Here is a 20,818-nt window from a genome sequence, read left to right on the forward strand (position 1 = left end):
TTCTTCGCTCGACAAGTGGACCCCTACACTTGCCGGGCTGGGGAGTTTTCCGATTCCTTGATGGTATCTTCCTTGTCCGTGGCCCCTACCGTCCTCCTCGGTGGCTTCCCAGGGCACTCTTTAAGGAAATGACCTGACCTTCCACAGTACAGACATACCTGCTGCTGTCTCCTTTTATCCCTTTCCACTGTAGTCAAGGGGGATCTGACCCCCCGATTTGCATTGGTTCTCCTGAACCTTCCATTGTTCGGGCAGTATTGTCCTTTGAACGCACATACATAGGGCGAGGGTCTGGTCTGGTTCGATCTGCTCTTCGGTCCTGCAACCTATGATCCAGTTAAACAACAAGGTCAATGAATTCTGAGCAGTCTTTCGGGGGGTTCACTACTTGTGCGAGAACATCCTTGAGCTCCCCCCGCGACCCCTGAATAAATAACGTGGTTCTCTTCTCCACTGGCCATTCTGCTTCAACTACGAGTCTATTGAACGTGGCTATGTATGTTAATAGGTCTTGATTCCCTTGGCGTAGGGACAAAAGTTTGTTGTCTACTGCCTGCCCATGAGTATGACAGGCAAACAGCTTTTCCATCTCCTGCTGAAAGCCCCTGAACTCATGCAGTAAAGGATCGTCTTGGGCCACAAAGGGTACAGACCAGTCCGCGGCGCTACCACTCAGGTAGGATAGCACAAAAGTGACCCGTGATTGGTCATTCTGAAAGGCCCCTGGCCTACAAAGGAAGTGTAGGCAGCACTGGTTCATGAATGTTGCAAACCTCATGGGATCCCCCGTAAATCGTTCGGGCGGGGCCAAGGGAACTGCCCCAGGAAGGGTTATCTGAACGGGATTGGCTGATGGCGCTGGCATCGAGGGCACGCTTCCCGGCCATGGTGCATGCTCTGCTTGTGACTGGAGAAGTTGCCGGCTTAAATCATCAGTGCGTTCTTTGGCTACTATCAGCTCTCTCCTCAGGGTGTTGGTCTCCTGCCTGGCTGCATCTGCATGTACTTCCGAACGTAGCTGCCCCAACATGTGGGCTAACTGGTCGGTTTCTGACGTTTCCATGACGCCCAGGTGGATTTTGATATGATGCTTTGTATTCTGTAACGCTCACCTGGTATCCACGGGGACGTCACTCAGCCTGTTCTGACCTCTTACGACCTTGAACCCTTCCCTGGAGGCTATTCGACTGGATACTGGGCCTGAAACACAGGATTGGTAGAGTTTAACTCCCTATTGTCTCTGTGTGCTTGAACCCCTTCTTCCCCAGGGTCCAACCCTTCCCTTTGATCCATAGCTCACCTTGCTTTCTTGGATAGCGTGCTCTCCGTCCTGCCTTCAGCGCAGGGGCGCGTTGATTGATGCAGGCTTGTTGCTGCCTAGTTACTTCACTGGCAAGAGTCCGACAGGTAAGTATAATGAGTCTTTTGAACAGTTCTCTAACTTTGTTCCTTTCCTTCCTTAGATGATGGCCGGTGTCCGGGGATGGCGGCGTGCTGCTGAGATGAGTAGCGCTGAAGGTGAGTGAGAGCGCGATGCGCAATGCACCCCTTTCGTATTTGCATTAAACTGAGTTCTTTTTCTGTGTCTTTTAGGTGCCGCGACGTTTTCAGCATGGATGCCGTTTATGAAGAACAAATGCGGTGGGTAAGCGCGGTATGCGGCACCTCTAGATGTTTCCACGCTAACCTGGAGTGTCTTTTCCCTCTTGCAGATGGATGAGAAGTTCTGGAGACAGAGTTCCCCCAGAGCGGCTGGTATTCAGGTAAGCGTTTGAAGCTCGTACAATATTTAAAAATAAGCGAAGATTTGCAGAATGCTTACTAATGCCTTTTTTTCTGTTCTTTTCCCTTTTCCTTAGGAAGTGGCGTGCCGGGATGGGAATGACACCTCCGAAGATGCCCGCAGAACAGAAGGAGCGATGACCGATGGGCAGAAGCGCCGCAAGGTAAGGCTGTTCCTAACAGTGTTCTTGTTCTTGCAGGAGCTGAGCGCAGAAGAAAGATGCAGGCCTACTGGATACCGATCCGAACACGGTGAGTGTCACGCTGCAGGTGCAGAAAACGCAAATAATGTTTCTCAGCCTGGGTGTGGCTAAAATAGTCTCGGGGTATCCCAGGTGCCTCTGAGCTGAACCACACCCAAAAGACTAGGCCGCACATGCAGTTCTGGGAACCGAAATATGTGGGGGCATCCATCTTGTCCCCATCAATGCACTACAAGTCCAATCCCCAATGTTATCCTATGAGAGTGAGTGAGTCTGGTGCCACAAGCGCCAAGTCTGACTCCAAGTGGGTCTTTGGAGGGATGGAGAGGCCCTTGAGGGCCATGTAGGTGATCTTCGCCTGGCTCCAGCCTGACATCTTGGAGGGCTGGGGACATGAGGGGCAGGAATCATGACACCCGACAGTGTAAGTTCAGAATAGTTTGCTCTTCCTGCTACTGATCATTGGCCCTGTTGAACTTGTTACCAGACCAGACCAGGCCGCTGCTTGGTAGGGCTTGATGTTGGAGAGGTGGTTCCAGACCGTTTTTCCTTTGAGTTTGACTGCTTGGTCTGCCACCTTCTCCACAGTTTGGGGACCAGTGACCCTTGGTGCGTCCCACCATCTTATGAATTTGCGTAGCAAGACCAAGTCCCCAACATTAACCTGTCTCTTAATCTCTGAGTCCTTTGGTTCGTTGTCACAGTTGCTTTCTCCGCTGTCTTCTTGGCCTGCCCGGTACCATTGTATCTGGCTGCACTAGTAATCAAGGAAGTAATGTAGTCATACATTTCCTGATGTAACACATCTACACTACTCACAGTCTTTCAGTGCTCTAGTCGGAGGAGCCAATGTGACTTGCATGCGTTATCCTGTCACCTCCTCGTTGGGCATTAAATGGTAGTCGGACCCAGGCTTATTGTGCAATGCAAAACAATGCAAGGGGCAAACAGTGTAACCAATTTTTCTTTGTGCTCTGCATTGTGTTAGCTATTGCCTCCTTCAGGAGGCCGTTCAGAGGTTCACGCACCCCATTTGCTTGCAGGTGGTACGCACAGTACAACTTATGTTGAATCCCCAGCAACGTGGTGATGTGCTTGATCATCTCATTGGCGAAGTGAGGGCCATTGTCAGACTGCAGGACCTCACACACCCCCCATCTTGGGAATACTTCCCGGACCAAAAACGTTGCTGCTCTGAGAGCGTCAGGATGTGAACAGGGGCCTGCCTCAATCCACCTCGAGAATGGGTGCACAACCACTATCATGTAGCAGTATCCTTGACACACTTGGATCATGTCAGCATAGTCAACATGTAAATGCTGGAATGGGCCTACTGGCCGAGATATGGATCCTCTCACAACTCTCAATGTATGTCTTGCTGTATATGTCAAACAGTTGCTTACAAATTCAGCCATGTGTTCTGCCAAATTAGGACAGAACCATGTTTCTCCAATACGGGCAGCAATGACTTCTTTTCCCATGTGCGTTGAATAGTGTAACTGTGTCAGTGCACTGTTCAATAATGCTAGTGGCATCACCACTTTCTCTGTGTTATTTTGTCACCATAGGGCATGTGTCGGAGATACTGTACATCCCCTCCTCATCTACAAGTCTTTCTCCTCCCTGGGTGCAGCTCCCTGAAACTCCATAATCTGCATTTCTGGCAATGCATTGTATCCTTCTTTCAGTACCATGTTCCTCGCATAATCTCGAGCATTTGATGCTGTCTCCATTTCTAGTAGCTCCCCAAAATATGCTGCGCATTTTGCTTCTGAATCTGCTGCTTCATTTCTCCTTCCCCTTTCCCTCTAATGCTAGTATTAGGGCCATTAACTCCACTGCTTGTGCTGAATAATGTGGTGGCAGGCGCACACTCACCACTACCTCACTTGTTCCATCTTCCCTTAACCGTACCACTGCAGTTCCTGTATGCCTGACCCCATCTGTCTGGTCAGTTGTCAAAGACCTGTCAATGTACAGCATGTCTTCCCCCTCAAGTGCGTCCTCCCGTACCATGCAAGTGTCACTGAATTCCTGTATGTTTTCTGTGCAATCATGTGCATAGTCGCCTTCTTAGAAAATGGTTACTAGGAAAAACACTGGGTTAACAACTCTGTACCTTTAGTGATATGTTTGATAGTAGCACTTCATACCCTGATGCTCTCTTTGTTGTCAATGTGCTCTTTGGCTTCTGTAGTATTGCGAAAAGGGCATGCTCCACTTAAAGCATGGTAGTGCACCCTATGGTAATCCCTGCTGACATCTCTACTGTGAATGCGGCAGCAGCCAAAGCCTGTTCCCACTGATAGTGTCCTCTCATTACTGGGTCAAGCTTGCCACTGTAGTATGCTATTGGTTTGTGCCCCAAGCTCGTCTTCTGTGTCAGTACTGCCTTCATCACTACTCTGTCAGTGTATGAGAACAGGAAGAAATCCTTTTTGTAGTCTGGCACCCCTAAAACTTGAGCTTCGTTCAACTCCTCAAATGCCTCAGTAAATTCTGTCATCCAATTTATTGTTTTGTGTCCCTTCTGTGCTTCTTTCAGAGTGCCCAGTAAGGGTCTTGTGTATGTGCTGTAGTCAAAATCCCATGCTCTGCAGTCATTGCACAATCCCAAGAACTGCTGTATCTCTCTCACTGTTGTGGGCTTGGCTGTCTTGAGTATTGTCTCCGCCCTCTCTGGTATGATCTGTCAGCCATTTTGGGAGATCGTCTGTCCAATGTATACCACCTATTTCTGACAGTACTGTAGCTTGGCCTTGTCCACCTTATATCCTTTGTCGGCTAACACTGTTGGCATGTGTACTGAGTCTTTCCTACACTCGTCCTCTGTCTTGCTGCAAATCAAAATGTCATCTATGTGCTGTAGGACTGTGCTCTCTATCTGTACATTTCATAAATCCATCTGGATGACCGTGTTAAATATGGACGTTGACTCGCAATACCCTTGAGGAAGTCTTGTATGTTTCCACTTCCGGTTTCTGTACATAAAGGAAGTCAGGTCTTGTGAATCTGGGTGTAATGGCACTGAGGAAAATGCATTTTTCAAGTCTATGACCGTGAAGCATGCTGCTTTTGCTGGAATGTTGCACAAAATTGTAGCTGGATTTGAAACCAAAGGATACTCTGCTTCTACTATGTGGTTAAGAGGGCTGGATAAAACACCACAACCTTCCCTTTGATTATTTCACTGGGTACACCGCAGTGTTGCATGGGGACTCTGATGGCACTAGGATGACTCACTCCACTAGTGCTGCAATTGTTTCATAAATGCCCTCATCTGCTTCTTTTGAGAGTGGATACTGTTTAACTCTGGGTAAAATTGCTCCTGGTTTCAGCTTTATCCTCACTCCCCCTTTTCCCTTCGAAAGCCCCACATCATAGGGACTTGTGGTCAATAGGATGCTGGCACCTTGGCCAGATCCTCCTCGTAGAAGGAAGGTGGTGCTTCCAGCGCCATTGCCATCCTCAATTGTACCTCTCTGTAATGTATTTTCAACCAGTACATCACAGTCATCTCGAACACCATCTCTGCCTCTGACCTTTCATCCATGAATAGCTCTTTGTCTGTCACTGTGGTTACCCTGCACCCTTCCACTGCATTCACTGCTTGCCATAGTCGTCCAGTATCGTCCATCCCATGTACTGCTATCCAATCGTCTCGCACAACCACTGCCTCAATTTCTATGGGCACTATTATCCCCTCTGCCTCGTCCAATAGTATCTCAGGTCTGAATAGATACTCATTAGGAACACGCCACATTTTCCCTGCAATCCCTGGGAGCCATGCAATAGCAATGTCAGTCCCATATTGGAACATTTCCTCGTCCACTGGCACCCCCCTCTGTACAATCCATCCACAATAGGCTTGAATGATCTCTCTTACATTGAGTATGTGTATTCCTGGTGTCGCACACACTATTCCCTTGTCTGTGAATGAAATTGTCATGTTCAATCTGCTCATAATGTCTCGTCCCAGTATATTTGCAGGTGTCTGTCGAGAGTAGAGTAATGGCAGAGATAAATCGTGTTCTCCTATGGAAAGAGAGATATCGTCTGTGAAAGGAACCACTTCCTGAGTCCCAGAGAATCCTTGAGTATTCATGGCATCACCTGACCTAGTCGCCCCTGTATCTACAAGAAAGGAAAAAGTCTTGTCACCTATCGCCACCCCTTTGCGAGCTTCCTCCGCAGGGTTGGGTGTGATCGACAGGATGGAACCCATCAAGTCCGTCTGTGGGCTGTCCTATTGAGGGTATAAGGACATCCCATTCCCTGGAAAGGGGTTGTTCCCCACCAAGATGACCCCTCCCAGTATCCTAGTGGGGACCGTTCCAAGGGAGTCCATGTGTGACACTGCCATCGTTCTGCTATGTGTTGTCTTGTATCTGTAGCAATTGCTGTGTGTTCCTTTGAATCTGTGGTGCTTGTAAATACTGTGGTATCGGTGCTTGCATCTGTGGTGTCTGTGTCATAGGCTGAGGTGCCTGCTGGTGTGCACCGTGTATCTGTCCTTGCTGTAGCTGTGGTTGGTCCTGGGTATAATAGTCGTCCTGGTCGCCCTGATATGTCTGCTATTGTGTTCCCCAATTTGGCTGCATTCCCCTGCTTCTGCACACTTTCGAGATGTGTCCTACTTGCCTGCACATCCAGCACTCTGGTGGCTCCCTTCCTTGTCTTTGGAAACCCCCTGCGAAATCGCTTGGGCTTTGCTGCACCTGCTGCCCATATACCCTAAACCATCCTTGACAACCCCCTTGGTTGTGAGGTATTTGCGGCCTGTACCCACGTCCTCTCGATGGTCCCCCTCTTCCTCGAAACCCTTGCTGTGTGTTCCCCAAGCCCCATGAACAGTCCCCCCCATGGGTGGTGGTGTGAACTGATGTTGCTGCTGTGTCCGCTGTGTGTTTGCGCTGGTTGGTACTGCCCCTTCCATTGTGTACTTCAATCATTTTCTCTGTACTAGTTTTGCTTCATATATCTTCCTGTCCTCTACCTTTTTCTAAACTTCTCTTGCCATAGTCTACAATGGCGAATGATTGTGAGCTGTATTTCTGGCCAAGCTTCTGCTTCCATGCCTATTAACTTTCTGAGCTGCTTCTGTACTGGTTCTGGCAATCCCTTTACTAATATGTGGGAAAATACTGCTACTGTTTTATCCCACGGCTCTCGAGTTTCGAGGCACCAAAGCACTTGGATCTCTTGAATATACTGTAAGCGGTCTTGGTCTTGCCCCATTTTCCGGGACATAATTTCCGAGATAATGTCTGATGAGTCTGGGTATTTCTTATCAGTTAGGTAAAAACATGGCTTTTCACCTAACTGATAAGCACCCACTCTGGCCTTCTGACCTCTGAACACTGTTGGCTGTCCTTAATCTGCTATTCATGCTGTTCTATCCTTTAATGTGAAATTTACTATTTAGTTTGCTAAAATTGTATCATGTAACTGGTCTCGCAACAGCGCCCTGGTGCCTCAGGTTTTGGGCGCTTTACAAATGTAAAAATAAATAAATAAATACAATTGTGTCCTTAGTGCTCGCCATATGGCAGCTCTGCAGTTTGCAAACGGTGAACCATTGTGCGCGTGTTTTGGGTTGTCACTCTGGGGAACCCTGCCCTCTTCCACACGTCATCAGCAGCATCCCTGAGGATCGCCACTAGCAGTCCCTTTACGTCCCCCACTGCTAACCTCTGTTCCGCTGTCATTCTTTCCATTTCGTAAATCCATTTCCCAGCACCCGCACTCAACGATGGTAGCTTACACTCACGTTTTCCTTGTCAGTGTGTTTCCATGGTATATATTGAGGTCGCCCCCTTCCCTTTTCCAGTAAGCATCTGTGTGAACCCTACCTCCTCATGCATGCTCCTAGCTAGCCTGACCTGTCTGTCCGCAACTACAATGCCCGAGTATTCATCTATCGGTTCTGGTATGGGTATTATGACACTGTCATCATGTTCCCTTGTTAACCTCTCTCTCGAGCATACCATGGCTGTCTCCCCTTTCATTCGTCCTGGGCGGTCTCTAAGCCTGTCTACATATGTTGTTACATCATTGAGGGTACACAAGTCGTCCGTCAACCGTGGTGCCCGCTTGTCCATGCTGCCTTCTCCTGCTCCCCCTGTGCTTATCCCTTCCTCCCATGTCACTCTCTTATCTGTCCCTGTGGATTGGAGCCTACGCAGCTCCCCCATCTCTTCCCCACTGTCCTGTCCTTTATTGTTGGACCCCAAGCCCATGTTACTACAAAAGTCATCTATGAAGCTCAGCCTCCTAGTTGTCATGTCCGTGCTATGTTTCTAGTTAATGTAGATGTCTCTCAAGTCGTATCTGCTGCCTCCCACGCAGGCCGTTAGGCCTATTCTGTCCCGTTCCGTTGTACTCCTGTCCCGTGAGGTTGTGCTGTCTGGCTCTGCTCATCTGCCCCCCTCAAGTCTATAATTTCCCCTGTCCGCTGTCCATTGTATCTTTAGAGCCCTTAATACTGGCTCATCCTCCTCCTTGCATGCGCGTTCACATGTCAATCTGTCCACCTGCAACTTCCTCTGTTCCCTCTCAATCAACTTGTGTTTTTCTCCTGCTCTACTGCCTCCCTCCATCTCTTAATCTCTTCTACTTCCCTTATCCATTTGTCCCTTTGCTCCCGCTCCTCTTTCTTCCTCTCTCTGGGATCCCTTTCTATCCTCTCTTCTCTTTCTCTCTGCACCTGCTCCTTCTCTTCCTTTCTTCTCCTATCCCTATCTTCTCTTTCTAGTCTCTCTTTTCTTTCCTTCTCCTTTCTATCCGCTTCCTCCATTATCTCTGCCCAATCACTTGGTTCTCTGCCCCACCCTTCATGCCTTCCATTATCTTAGTGGCCCCCTCTGCTCTTAATTCTCAGAATGGGTACATCCCTTGCTCATCGTCTGTGTCATCAGAGATCACACTCGGAGGGACATGTGGGGGAGCGGAATGTGGGGAAGCGGGCCCCTGTCCCTCCTGCTGGCTCAGCATCCACTACCCATCTCGCTGTGTCCCCCTCGCCCTCCTGAAACATGCGCCACAACTTGATTATCGCAATGCAGCTTGCCAACTTCTTCCCCTCATAGGCACCCTGTATGTGTGTCAGTAGTGATTGCTGCACGTCTTTGGAGAAACTTCTGCAAAGTGGCCATGGTTTAGTTAACCTTCCCTCTGTGCTTTTAGACCATTTTATGCTATATCTACAGATGTCTTTGTAGGGTGGGAGTGTCTTGCACAGGTGCTGAAGGGGCATGTTCCCCCGCACTTCCCTTGGTACATTGCTTTTGCGTTTAGCTGACCTCAAATTTAGGCTTTCGACAGTCTGCTCTAAGGGAAAAACACAATGTAATCACAATGTTACCAATTAGCTTCAAACCTCTCTGGCGTGCTCGGCGCATCAGCGCTTTACAAGTTTACTGCCTCCTCAGGCACACCCTCAATCTTGTGCATTCGGCTTTTGCGCACTGCCCCTTGTTCACCTCGCCTGCCAATCCCAAGTTTACAATGCTAGCTCCTCACTGTCTCATGTTTTCCGTGTCCTATGCACAAACCTATGGGTGACGTCAGAAGTGTTTAAATGCGTAGTGCTGAGAAATCGAATACTGTGTGCACAATGCTACAATCTGTTACTCACAAAATGCACAAAACCCCAACACAATACCCCACAGCTGTCTTCCTGCCTCCAGCAAGAGTATACCACTATTTTCTTGTGATCAAACTGTACCTGCTGCATCGTCTTGCGTGCAAAACGTCTCACTCCAGGAGACTTAACCAGTCGACTCACCTTCCGCAATCTAGGCCAGCTTCCTTTACTCAACCTTATGGGGATACCGTCATCTATGACCTGAGCTAAAATGCCAACCCACAGGAAATCCACTATTTACATAACCTTTATCATCCGTGTCCTCGAGTCAATAGTCTAGGTTATCCACCAGAACCGTTATCTCTAAACATGAATATGCCCCGCCCACGAATAATGACGTCTACCTCCGCCCCAGTCACTACTAAGTTTGGCAGTGCTAGACAATACTCAATGATACTAATCAATACCCGCCCTCACACCCACAGTTGCTGTGTGACTGGGTCAATACTTAAACTCTGTGGTCTGCTGATGCTGCTCGGCTGCTGTGTCCTCCAAAGCTGCCACTTCCACGTCCTGGTCTGCCTGGACTCCTTGCTGACTTCGGGCAGGATATTTTCCAAGCTGGCTCCTGACGGCCTTTCCACGGGTACGCGTACCCAGTCTTTCTCAAAATATGCGAGGGTCCTGCAGCCTCTCAGGTTCTGTGGCAGAGGAGATGGCTTTGTGCCGGGCTGACATAGCGAACCTTCAGCTCTGCTACCAACTTGTTGGGTGGGACTCCCAGGTATGTGAGGCCAATGTTGAGGGTCGGTGCACTCGGAGGGCCCAACACCCTCCCCAGGACAAACGGAGGACTCAGTCAACGGCAAGTCCAAACTGCGGTTTATTGCAAATAAAATCTACAGGGATCAGTACAAGAACACAGGCAGATTCAGGCACAACTTGAGGCTCCGTGGTGCGCAGGCTGGTTTTCTAGCACTATGGCGTCATTACTCTGGCCCTTCCCATAAAAACCTATTGCCATGAGGGATTGGCGACTGAGAGTCTCTACTACCTATGGTGGACCCTATAGGTGCTATTCTACTGGCCATAGCATATCAGGTGCCTGGCCTGTGCCATCCCAGAATAATAAACTGTGATTGGTTAACTCGCTGTGCACCTCTTCAAGGTGATGTGAACGATTATGTGTCTGCATAATAACCTGTGTACACCACCTTTGCCTATGAGAATGTTCTCCTTACATTTGCAACACTTGTTGCGGTCTGCGTCTTGTTTGCTCGGCTCGGTTCCCCTTTCTCACAGAGGATGACTGTCCATTGTCTCGCTTGGCTGCATCAAGTGTTTAGAGGCAACGAATTTAAGCTCTGCAGCTCACAATTAGGAGGATGTATTCCGTTTATCTGCAGCTGGTCCCTTTGCGGTCTGGGGATTGCAATGTGTTTTCATATCTCTGACCTTGGCTGTGGGCCTGTCTCACAGGTCTTGCTCTCTGTGCTGCCTGAATCAGCTCTGCTCGTCTCATGCTCAGTGGCTTGAGGACTGCTTTAATTTTCCTAAACCTTATAATGCGGTTTCTACATCATCCATGTTGTTCTACGTTCCCTATGGGTTTGCTATATGTGGTTCAATCAAGATCCATATGCTCTCCTGTATGTCCACACAATTATTGGCTTTAAGCATAAGCAAGCTTGCTCAGGACCTCTTGTGCCTTGCGGTTCTGCGTTACTGCATTTTGCTAATGACGAAATAATAAAAGCATTGACATTATGTATATGTATCTGTCCTCTAGCAATAGATTTTTGCGCTTGTGTTCTTCATGTATACAAGTGTGTGTTTATGTGATACAGTGCGGACTGCACGTGTGCTTCATGTCTAACGCGGCTATGTCGTGGTGTCACTAATGATGTCAGTACCATGGCTTCTTGGTGCTCAGTCGAGGCTGTCCATATAGGCTTCCCTGTCCATGTTCACGGGCTCTTCTCCCATACATGGAAAGATTTGCATTGTATTCGGTCTGTATGGCTGTCTGAGAGGATACCTTTCAGTGTATTTGTCAATTATTGGTGTACTCGGGATCCGTCCAAAATAAGATGGGTGGCCGCGAGCGTTTCTGCCCTTTCGTCTCGTCATGAACTTCGGAGGGCGGAGAGGTGGTCTCGGGACCCCGGGACTCCCACTTCACCTTACAATATCTTGTGCTACAATCTCTCTCTGGGGGCAGCACTGAAGTTTATAAAGGAGGCAAAGCTGTACTGATTTTCTGTCTTCCAATTATATTGAATGAGATCCACCAAGGTGCTGATATGTGTTAGGGTTCCTGACCCCTTGATGAATCCTGTATATTCAACGATAGAAGGTTAGTTTCAGTAACCCACTTATTTAACTCTATCAACAGTACCCTTGTAAATATCATTGCAGGAACATCAAGCAAGGCCAGTAACCTATAGTTCGTGGGATTATGCCTAGATCCCTTTTTTAAAGATGTGAACAATACTACTTTCTCACCAAGATGGTGGTATAAGACAGGTTGCACTAATGGTTTTAAACAAATGATGAAGTAGGTTGTCCACCAATCCGGATTATCTTTTAAAAGGGCATTACCGGAGCCATTAGGACCTGGGGCCCGACAGTTTTTTAAAGATTGAATTATTTTACTCAGGTCACTCGGAGATAAAGCAAACTGCCATTTATATTTGGATAAATCAATGTCAAATGTCATTGTTATAGGTTTTCCCAGGCTGTTTTCAATTAGTTTAGCCCACTTCTCCTGGGTGATATTACCGAATATTAATGAAGGCTGTGGTTGCCCCCTAACCAATTGCCAAAACAGCCAGAGATTTCCACTCTGCACTGCCGCAACAAGAGTTGACCATTCCTCATTCTTTATGAGCGTTTCCGCCATCTATAGTAAGTTCCTTTCCTTGCCCTGGTTTGGGCAGCTATAACAGACCCTGTGCCCACAAAGCCAATCATAGTAACAGAACGCTTAGAAGAAGCGCCAAGATCAGTGTCAGAAGATAATGTTGATGGTGTTATACGTCAAGCTTAATGGTGTTTCTTATGTTTTTTAGAGAGATGACTTTTTGCTGGCTCTGAAGTATTATGTAAGGCAGAGATGTCAGCATGATTTTCATCAGAAATGTCAATAGGGGCAGTATTCGGTATCTCTTTTCAATTGACCTAAGATTATTTACGATAGCATGTCTCCAGTCCTCCTCGACTCAACACTTAATGGTCGTTGCTATGTGGGTGTGGTCAGGTGACTTGGCCTTAATGGGCATAGTCAGAGATTCAATTGATGGGTCTTTACGACTAATCACATCAATGCAAGTTCTAGGAATAGTAAGTAATTCCATAATTTAGGTTAATCTATCAGCATGCACTGATGTGGTAGTAGCAATCATGTCACATTTCTCGATGACCTTTTCCAATAGGGTGGCCAGTGCCAGATATTGTGTACATGAGGACCCTGTAGCATTTGTTTCTAGTTGGCCGCTCCTCATACTAGCCGACGTATTAAGCAGCTCCACCTCCGCCACAGTGTCATTCATATAAGAGGCAAATCAGGTGTCTTTAGCAAGCAACTAATTTGGGCAAGACTTTACGTGCTCTCGTGGCACCTGGGATTTTGACTTGCTCTGGCAGCTGCAATAGGATGACGCTGTTATAAGTTATTACAGGAGACAAGCAATGTCATTTTCTTATCACAAGTATTTATGTCATCACAAGGGTGTAATGTGACCATTATTTGCAAGTTCTTATACTGGAATTGTAGGCGTCCATTTATTATAAAAACAAATCTTCCTTGGGAAACCCTAGACCTACCAGAGGTGGATTGTATCTAAGCTGCAGGTTAGGAACCCGTACACAGATGGGCTGATAGAGTGAGTAAGCATGAAATGAAAGAATGTTGGAGGCCATGGCAATACACTCTCTGTCTAAGAGACCGTGAGCCTGGATCCATCTATGTACACATACCAGGGGAAAACATGACATTTTCCCAGGCAGGCACATGGAGCAGTGATACACTGGCAGCTACACGTAACCGGATATGACAGCATACATCTAAAGAAATGTAATTGGCTTTCAGTGTTTACTTCTTTTCAGAGTGCCTTGGCGTCAGAGTTCCCTCTTCTGGTGACATTATGAAGTTGGCTGAGGCGAATACCTGTTGGTCTGTTCAAGAACTGCAGTGCATGGAAACAGACACGTTTACAAAACATGTAGAACTCTTTGGGTCTGTGAAGACATTTAACACATCTCAACGTATGGTCCTGAAGGAGAAGGCGAAACAGGTGAGACACGACCTTCCCTTTATCCAGTGGTCTTGCAAAATAAAAATATAAATTTGTTTTCCCATGTATGAGGTCCTGAATTCAGTGATGTGCATTATTTTTCTGATCCATGTCGAAACGAACACATATTATATAGTTTACACTTTTCATTGTTTTCTGTGGTTATCTAATAAAGAGTTTTAGCATAAGGGTGGCAAATGTGCGAAAAATATGTTGCCAAATGTATCTGGTTCGGGAACAGCTGGGCCAGGCACCCAATTGCCGGGAACACCCAGCAGGACAGTTCATGCCACGGGCACGCAGCCTCCAGACAACAGGGGAGACACTCTGGTTGGATCAGGATCAACCGGTCAGACAAATAGGCTGCGATCACCCACCAGAACGTCTTGGCTTCATGGGCACACGGGCCAAAGGAGACACCCAGGCTCTGATCACACAGTGAAATCCAGTAGGGCACAGAGTTGCCACGCAGGGGCTCTGCCATATGAGACACGGGGACAGGGGAAAAAGTTGGCAGGCAGTGGCTCGGCCATTGTGAAGGGCTTTGCAGGGGCAGGCCTTCTGCCTTGCAGGCCATGCTGGCGCAACACGGAAGGAACACACAGCAGGCAGGAGTCTGGTGCAACCGACTGATGAGCAGGAAACCGCTCGTCCCTTTTACTAGGATCATCACATGGTGCACGCACACGTGACACCGCACGAGCCCTGGTAGGGACTCACTCATCCTTTCTTAAAGGGGAGCAGACCACACTAAATATTGCTAACTTTGTAAGTCTGTCACACTGCAGTTCAAGGCTGAGCTCATTGTCTGGCATCTCTTACACAGAGTCACTATATCACTGCCCTACGCTGATCTTACACTCGGCTTATTTGAAGTGGGGAGTCTCAAGGCACGCACACCAAAGTCCAGTGCACTCTGAGCCGAAACAGATAACGTTTCCATGTGCCAGCAAAACCTCCACAAGGAACGTATGCCACCATAAAGACTAGTCATCAAAATGCGTAATGTTGTTGGGCACACAATCTCGCCATTTGCCCCAAAACGAGACTCTTTGGGGAGTTTGTTTCTTTTTCGCCCTCGCTCATAGGAGTTAAGGAAAAATAACTGCACCTATCCACGCTTCACAGTGTAGTGCGTCAGGGCCGGGGATCAACGAACAACTCAGAGCACAGTCTTACATTCAACACTGTGTATTTTTTTAAGCTAAAGTGTACTGCACCCATCCATGTTGAGGGGGCCCTCCAAACCGGTAGCCGATACGCAGCACCCTGCGTCCCCTCCTAACCCCCACTTACCTGTTGCGGGCTCCGGTCTCCGGCCGCCTGTTCCTCTCCCCCGCTGTCAGTCTGTGTGCCTCTGCGCCAGAAGCTGGGACATAGTACAGCACACTTTTTTGTGCAACATTTTGTGCCCCAGGCTTCCAGGGCCAAGCTCTACAGACGGACAGCAGCTGTGTTGACAGACTCTTCCATGGTTTACACAAGCACTGGGGTGGTGGGTATCCTATGAAGATGCTGCCCTGGTCCTGGATGCCTCCTTCTCCTGGCCATGCTCGCTCTTCTCTATCCTCCACTGTCTTCTTCTCCTTTCCTTCCTCCTTGATGCCACATAACATTCTGGCCCTTTTCTCCTCCCCAATTAGCTGTCCCCTTCTTCGCCTTTACTCACTCTCTTCCTCTGTCTTTCCTTGTTCCTCCTTGGGCTGCCCCATATAACTCTTTTTCCCTTCCACTCCTTCACTGGTGTTCAACCTTCTTTCTGTAAATCGCTCTGCCTCTCCTGAATGACCTCCTGCCACTTCCCCACTCTCTTCCTCATCTACACCTTCTCATCTACACCTCCCCCTCCTCTTTCTGCTCTTCTACTGCCTTTACGCTCCTCCTGCTCCACCTCCTCCTCCTTTATCTGCTCTGCCTCCCCCTTCACTTTCTCTCTGACCTGTTCACCCTTTCCTAACCACTCTGCTCTTCCATCTACTTACCTAGCCAAACTCTCTCTCTCTCGCTCTGAAACTCCAACGTTTAAATCCCACAACTGTAATGCACCTTGTGGCATTTTACAATTTCATGAAATCGCCCACAGAATCCATAATCGAGCGATTGTACTGTGCTGTTTCCTTGTCTTCGCCAAGCATGGGGATTGGTTCTCCTGATTTGAATTTGGCTTCTCAGCTGATTTGGGATTGATGTACATATTTATGGGTGGCTCTGTGATCAGAACCCTTGTTCCAGTTTGCCATTTTGGATCTTTGGTCTTTGTTGGTGCTGCTGTAGTTTGGTCCTGTGACTCTGTGCAGACCAACGATGCACCTCCTTTCTCGCATGTGCTTCTGACAGCATCACCTTGATATCTTTGTTTGGCAAATCAGGGTAAAATATTCCCATTGGGGTGTGTGATGTGCCAGAGCAAGGAGACACTGACACAGGTATTTTCATTCACAACTGGTTTTATTCAAATAATAAACGTGTTGGGAATAACGCCTCACTAGCCATAACTCGATGAGGGTTTCCCTGCCTCAACCAAACTTACTAGTGGACCCGTCTTTGTGAGGATGTCCAAAATTAAAGTTCACTGTCCTGTGTCAAAACCCTAATCCGACCCTCATACACCATGCTTGAAAATCTGCTACACACAGGAAAAATTATAACTTATTTGACTGCACCTCGGCCATTTTTTCTCAAAAGGTTCTGATATAGAAAGCTCTAAATGAAGAAAGTTCCACTAATTCAAAGTAAGGTTTAGTAACTATTGGAGGAAGTAGTTTGCTTCCCTGAACAGAGTTCCAGTAATGCCAGGGGGGACAATCCTCTTCCCCTAGTCTTTCCTCTCTTTAGAGTAACCATCCATAATATTCGATATTCTAGTTTAAAAGTAATTTAGAAATGCCAAGGGGACAATCATCATCCCTGGTCTTTCCTATGTGCCGCAAAACAAAGAACATTAGGAAATATTAACTTTCTGTCCCACAATCACTAGGACAAGCAAGAGTATGGGTTTGTTAACCAGAACTCTTGCTCCGTCAGACCTAGTTGGTCATATGTAAACTTTGTTAGCTCTCCAAATCCATACTTCCCACTATTGATTCAAAGTAGTGGGGTGAGGTAGAGTAGGGGCTTATCTTCTCCTATCGCAGTCCGTGGATAGACATTGAGTGTATGAGAGACGTTATGTGCTCAGACAACCATATTGAATGTACACTCGTACTGCGGTGATAGCAGGAGATTTGCAGGCACCACTGAATATCGAGGTGTTTTAAAGAAGATCTGACAGGTGCAAAGTGATGTCATTAGGAGAAGATACAATGACGCACTGAAACGATATAAGAATGCTTAACGAATGAAGATGAAACTGAAGAAACAAGAGTAAACATATGTTTAAGTAAGAAGTAACCATATATACAAAGAAGATACGTAACCAGATGAGTGGGGAATGTATATACACAGAAACGCAAGGAGATGAGCAATGTGGAAGCTTGCTGCAGTAAAAAACATAACATGGGTAAAGTGGCCATGTTGAAAAGATGGACACCAGCTCTCAATGAAAGTAAGCAAAGAGCTCGAAGGAGAGAGAGACCAGAGCTGACAGAGGCTGGAAATGCACATTTGTGCATGAACAAAGAATAGCTGCTGGCCAGAGATCAAGGATGCCACAGCAGGATGCTACTGAAGTGTACAAGGGGTATAAACAAGGAAAAGCAACGTACGCAGGACATCTCTTAGATTATGTAAATGAGCAAACATTTACGAGTGCGAAGTATTGACAATAAAAGATGCACAAAAGCATATGTGAGACGGAACAACCAAGTCTCCAGAGGCCGAAGAGGGTAATGACACCCAGGATAATTGAATCAAATAGCACTAATTAAAAGGTGACATGGACAAAATCATGGTCTCTTCACATGTGGTGCAATACCAGAAAAAAAGACTATTCATAAACCCTGGCCGAAGATAACGATGTACTTGAACTCCCAACAGCCAAGGAAGGGTGCGTGACACACTCCAAAATGGAGTAAAATAGAGATATAGAGATGAAATACGTCTATCAGGAAGATAAGACAAGACATTTGTACAAAAAGTATGCACACGTGTTTTGGGCAATTTTAAAAAATATCGATGTAAAAATTATATAGACGTATTTTGTATTAAGGGTGATGAAATATGTTGAAAGCTTAAAAATTATGAGAACGATAACAATAAAAGTTTACAAAACACTAGGCATTGGAAAAGCAAGAGATTGGCACCAATCAAACCTAGGAGGAATACAATTTGGAAAAAATAGGATAAAAAAGATTCTTAAAATTATCAGAATAATAACAATATAATACAAATTGACAAAAACTATAAATGAAGAAATAAGAAGAGATAAGAATTGATATTGTATAAGTTTGAAAATTGTTTTTGGAGAAATTGGTTTGTTGGAGATGGGCAGCGATTGATGGTGCTGGCCAAAGTAACTGTTGAAGTGTGATAATTAAATAAATAAACAAAAAACCTGGTAAGTATTGACAGTTATAAGTGACTTGTCATTATGGTAGGCACTCCCCTTTTACATCTATGCAGAACATTACCAAGATACACACCTAAAATCAGGACGTACCACTATGAGTGGGTGAAAGGCACGAATAATAAAACACTTATGCTGTGGCCTCAAGAAGGTTCATTATCAAAGGCAGGGCTGCGACACTTGATGACATGCTTGCATGCTACATACATGGGGAAGAAGCTACAGAAAAGATTAGCTGTTTTAGAACTCTGGAATATTTGTACCAGAGTGAGATAGAAGACCCACAGAGAAGGAGTGGATGCTTAATCAGCATAAAGAGGAGGACGTAATGCCCACAGCTCCTCTTTCTCCTCCTAAAAATGATAGTACGATAGAAGAAAAACAGGGATTTATCCTCTAAAAGGAATTAAAATCAGCAGAGGGGTATGTTGATCCAACATACACACCTCTGCTTATAATAGCGAAGACAGTATGGAAGAAGTAAGAATAAGGAATGTAAATATGCCTACATGCGACGAACATCAAGAGCATGATGAGAGAAAGGACAGACAGATAGAAATAGAAGAGGAAGCCAGAAGACAAAAAAGAGAGAAAGATAAAGTAAGTGGCAAAACAATAGTACAAAACGAGTGGATGGTAGGACAGATACTGCTTAAGTTAGACAGAAAGGGCATCAACGATGTTAAAGAAAGGGAAGAAAGAGAAAAGGAAAAGGAATGTGAATGGGGCATACAGGCAAGAGAAAGAAAATGAAATTAAGAGAAGGTATGCAGAACAGAGAAAGGGAGAATGGAAGAGAAGAAACGTGAAGAACTAGAAGCCCAAATATTGAAAGAGCGTAGGTTGCAAAGAAGGCGACAGGAAGAACAGAACAGGGAGATGAGTAGAAGATAAGAAGAAATGAGAAAGAGTAGAGGCCAAAGAGATGACAAAATAAATCATATTGTTAATAGGAGTATAATACCCATTGAAGCACAAGAGCAATGGGAGGAAGAGAGAGGATCACAACAGGCCTGCAGGGAGCTGCAAGGGATACAGAGAATACAAACATAAAAAAAGGGAACACTGGGACGCACCAGTTTATAAATGTAAACATGTGGTCCCACACCCCCTTCCCGGTCACTAGAACAATTTGTAAAACCAACGGGGTAGGGTGAAAGGCACCCTAAGAGAATGGAAAATATGTACTAGAAATGGATAGCAAACCTTATTTCATAAATATTAAATCCCCCAAAAATGGTTAAGGTACATACAACTCAACTAAATACACATTTAAATGCAGAGACTAAACACACACAATAAAAATACAGTGTACACAATCAGAAGGATGTGCAAAAAATGCAAAAATGTGACTCATGTACTCACGAGGTAGGGCTAGACTGTACCATATAAAGCCTACTAAATGTTAGTGAAGTCTATAATTTATGATCTCAAAGAGTTATTATGACTCAATGTAACAGAATTGTACACAACGCCTTTGCAATTAAGTAGCGGCCAACACTCAGCATGTTTCTGTTTGTAATCCCTTGTGTGGGGAACATTTAACATGAGCAGTATAATTGGGTCACTTATGATGCAGGGGATCTTGAATTACGATCCCCTAAAATTAATCTTGACTCAATTCAGAGTTAAGGTCTCGTGCAGACACTTCTTCCACACTATATGCTTGGGTGGATAGTGGGGTAGTGGAATGTCACAGGAAGGAGCTCTGCTCTTAAGCCAAAAAAGCTAATTCTAGATGCTAATTTGGAGGTGCTAACGTGGAGACAATCTGTACTTAGCAGTAGTATTAAGATTGTGGTCCCAGAAAAATAGTTGGCACCCGCGTGTGTCCTTCACACATGCGTCGGGTCTCGTCTGAATGAGAACCTTGGGTGGAGCCTGAAGCCTGCTAGATATTGGCCTCAATTATGCATTCTTGCCACACCTTGTGTGGAACGGGGATGTTCTGACCTCTTACAGAGTATCCTTAATGACTCTGATAAATAACGTGGAGTAGTCAATCACCCTTGTAATGGGGACCAAAGTCTTGGATGTCTGCTCGCTGAATTCTTGCCACATTATAGGTTGCCCTTCTCCCTACCCTGTTGGTTTTACGAATACAGAGAATACAGACACGGGCTGACGAGCATGAGGCAGATGGCATAGGGAAAAGGGTTGGGGATCTATATAGACAGATGAGAGGGAAAGGCGGCTACAAGACTATGGGGAGCATCACAGGATCTCCACAAGAACGCTGTCCCTAAGTAGACTAGATCTTGATGATGAGGAGAGATAGTCATACCAATTGGGGTATAATGATGTCAGATGAAGAAAGGGAGGAGAATGAGAAAGCGCAAAGAGAATGCCCATGCAGTTTTTTGATAGACCCGACCATAGAGAGGGGTGAAATGGTCAGATGTAGAAGACCCTAAAGAGAAAATGCGAGAGCCAACACCATATTCTGAAC

At 46.3% G+C, this 20,818-nt stretch overlaps 1 protein-coding gene across 1 annotated transcript in view; it reads left to right on the plus strand.

The window, feature by feature from the left end:
- LOC138567884 (otoancorin-like) overlaps positions 1 to 20,818 on the plus strand; it is a 701,441-nt gene that overhangs the window by 394,313 nt on the left and 286,310 nt on the right. Inside the window, exon 17 of the mRNA XM_069646381.1 lies at positions 13,678 to 13,865. Within this exon, the coding sequence (XP_069502482.1) occupies positions 13,678 to 13,865 (188 nt within the window). The remainder of the gene's footprint in view (positions 1 to 13,677; positions 13,866 to 20,818) is intronic.

This window comes from Ambystoma mexicanum, chromosome 2p (genome assembly GCF_040938575.1).
Source record: "Ambystoma mexicanum isolate Mex_15411 chromosome 2p, UKY_AmexF1_1, whole genome shotgun sequence".
In the NCBI taxonomy this organism is placed as follows: domain Eukaryota; kingdom Metazoa; phylum Chordata; class Amphibia; order Caudata; family Ambystomatidae; genus Ambystoma; species Ambystoma mexicanum.